Source organism: Tribolium madens, unplaced genomic scaffold, assembly GCF_015345945.1.
Source record: "Tribolium madens isolate multiple individuals breed KSU strain unplaced genomic scaffold, Tmad_KSU_1.1 Scaffold_71;HRSCAF=194;Tcas5.2_LG6, whole genome shotgun sequence".
NCBI classification, from domain to species: domain Eukaryota; kingdom Metazoa; phylum Arthropoda; class Insecta; order Coleoptera; family Tenebrionidae; genus Tribolium; species Tribolium madens.
In genome coordinates this window covers 8,665,293-8,668,131 of record NW_025401041.1, presented here as the reverse complement: position 1 = coordinate 8,668,131, position 2,839 = coordinate 8,665,293, and the positions used below count along the sequence as shown (strand labels likewise).

Genomic DNA, 2,839 nt, shown 5'->3' with positions numbered 1-2,839 from the left:
AACTACAAATTTTAATTGCTTTAATTGTAAAAAAAAATAATAAATAGAAAAAATATTTATGCCTAAGTTAACAAGTTTTCGACAATAAAACTACACTAAAAAATAGTAATTTAATTTTTTTAAGTGGCAAAAATGCTTACCTAATATCTATTCCAAATTGCTGTATAAATAAATCTTTTTTTATTTATGCCATTTTTCGACAATAAACTCTTAAAAAAGTGATTCATCTTTTTAGGTGGCAAAAAAATGCTTAATATTTGTTCCAATTGCTGTTAACAGTAAAAATTACAAGAAAAAAATCTGTTTATTGATTACACTTGATCAAAATAAAACAATAAAAAAAATATATAATAATTTACAATTATTTACAATAATTTACAATTTAAAAAATTATATAATATTTTTTTTGTAAAACTACAAATTTTAATTGTTTTAATTGTAAAAAAATAAAATATTTATGCCTAAATTATCAGTTTTTCTACATAAAAACTACACTAAAAAAACCAGTGATTTAATTTTTTAAACGGCAAAAATGCTTAATATCTATTCCAAATTGCGTGAAGGTCAAGCAAAATTTGCCGTAAAAAATATAACCTTTTTCTTTCTTAAAAGTAAATTTAAACTGATTTAATTTTTACTACTCAATAATGTCTTACTATCTGTTCCGAATTGCTGTGAAGCTCAATAAGATATCAAATATAATAAATTGCAGAAACAAAAATAAGATATTTATGACAATTTGAGCCGGATTTGAGAAGTAAACTCAAAAAGTAAATCACGTGACATGTCATTGGTTGAATTTAGATCACGTGACATATATTTTTATAGAAAAGTGATGTTTTATTTTACAAAAAAACTTTTTTTTATTATGTATATTTTTGTTTCAATTTATGACTTTGGGAAACCTTTTTTTCCCATCAGGCATTCCCTTCCACCATGCCCTTTTCGGCACCTCAACGAGCGAAATCTCCCTCAACGCCCTCAAACACTGTCGGCGTCGGAAAGCCCGAACCGTCTTCAGTGACCCTCAACTCACCGGTAAGCCAGTCGTTTCATCCTCCTCAAAAACCCTCAAACTATCGAAATCTACAGGTTTAGAAAAGCGTTTTTCCTCCCAACGATACCTCTCAACTCCTGAAAGAGTCGAATTGGCGAGTGCTTTGAGTCTCAGCGAAACACAAGTCAAAACTTGGTTCCAGAACCGACGGATGAAACACAAGAAACAAATGCGGAAGTTGCAAGAGGAAAAGGCGGCGACGAGCGGAAGCACAACGGAGAAAAATCAAAGAGGCGGTAAGATGAACAACACTCTAGATTTACAAAAAAACTAAAAATACACCAAAACACAAAAAAGTCAAGTAAGCATAATTTGATTCACCCGGTATATAAAAAATAATACCTACTTATTTATTTATTTATTTATGAAATAAAGAACAAATATATAAAAATTCAATGTAACAATTATTTTTTTACTACTATTTATACAGTATCACTAAAAAAGTTTGTAGTAATTTATACCTGACAAAAATATACCAAAACACAAAAAAGAGAAGTGGGCATAAAATTTGATTCACCCAGTATATAAAAAAATACCTACTTATTTATTTATTNAAAAATATACCAAAACACAAAAAAGAGAAGTGGGCATAAAATTTGATTCACCCAGTATATAAAAAAATACCTACTTATTTATTTATTTATGAAATCAAGAGCAAATATAAAAAAATCAATGTAACAATTAGTTTTTTTACTACTATTTATACAGTGTCACTAAAAAAGTTTGTAGTAATATATACCTGACAAAAATATACCAAAACACAAATATAAAAAAATTCAATGTAACAATTATTTTTTTTCTACTATTTATTCAGTGTCACTAAAAAAGTTTGTAGTAATATATAATAAAACACAAAAAAGTGAAGTGAGCATAAAATTTGATTCACCCGGTATTTAAAAAAATACCTACTTATTTATTTACTTATGAAATAAAGAGCAAATATAAAAAAAAACCCAATGTCACAATTATTTTTTTTACTACTATTTATACAGTGTCACTAAAAAAGTTTGTAATGTATACCTGACAATTGGTAATACAACACCAACTTGATTTTTTTGATAGCAAACGCGTATTGATTGAGGAAGACACCTCCGATTCCTTTTCCCCCACCTTAAACATCAATTAAGGCAAGTTCAGAGCGTAATGAAGTAAATTAGTGTAAGATGTCGCCGGTTGAGATCCTAAGATCGTGCCCACTTAAGAAACAAAATTACATAATAAAGTTTCGATAAGTTTCTCGGTAAAAGCAGGCGGCGACGACCGAAACAAAAATCATGATTTGACTTAATTGACGTTTAAACGTCACCACAATACATGTCTAATACGCATTTAATGACGTCCCGAAAGACTAAACGTCGCAATAATCGGCTTGTAACACAAATCTAGAGAGAGAAATATGAAACCGAATTGAAGTTGGCTTTTATTTAATAAAGTAATTTGATATTTGTAGTCTTTTCATGGCCGACCCGGCGCCATCTTAATGCAAATTACCAGGCTAACTTGATTAATTTGAGTTTAAGATAGTGGGCGGGGCTTGAGGTCGGTCACAAGAAACTGGAACTTATTAGAAACTAATACAGACTTTTTAGCTAAACTAAAGCTATTTCCAGTTATATAAAGATCGATTTTAGTTGGCTAAATTAACGAAAACTTAATTCAATTAGATGTTTTAACTAAAAATTTTAAAAAGCTAGTCGAAAAACTAACAAATTTAAAGTTTAAACTGAGTTTAGTAAGTAGCTAATAAAAACGGTTTATAGTTAAAAAATTAAAACTTAAAAA

The 2,839-nt window shown here is 28.5% G+C and overlaps 1 protein-coding gene across 1 annotated transcript in view; it reads left to right on the top strand.

Moving 5' to 3' along the window:
• The window catches only part of LOC123008873 (brain-specific homeobox protein homolog), a 7,270-nt gene that overhangs the window by 2,174 nt on the left and 2,257 nt on the right, over positions 1-2,839 (top strand). Inside the window, exons 2-3 of the mRNA XM_044404903.1 lie at positions 922-1,038; positions 1,093-1,293. Of these exons, the coding sequence (XP_044260838.1) occupies positions 922-1,038; positions 1,093-1,293 (318 nt within the window). The remainder of the gene's footprint in view (positions 1-921; positions 1,039-1,092; positions 1,294-2,839) is intronic.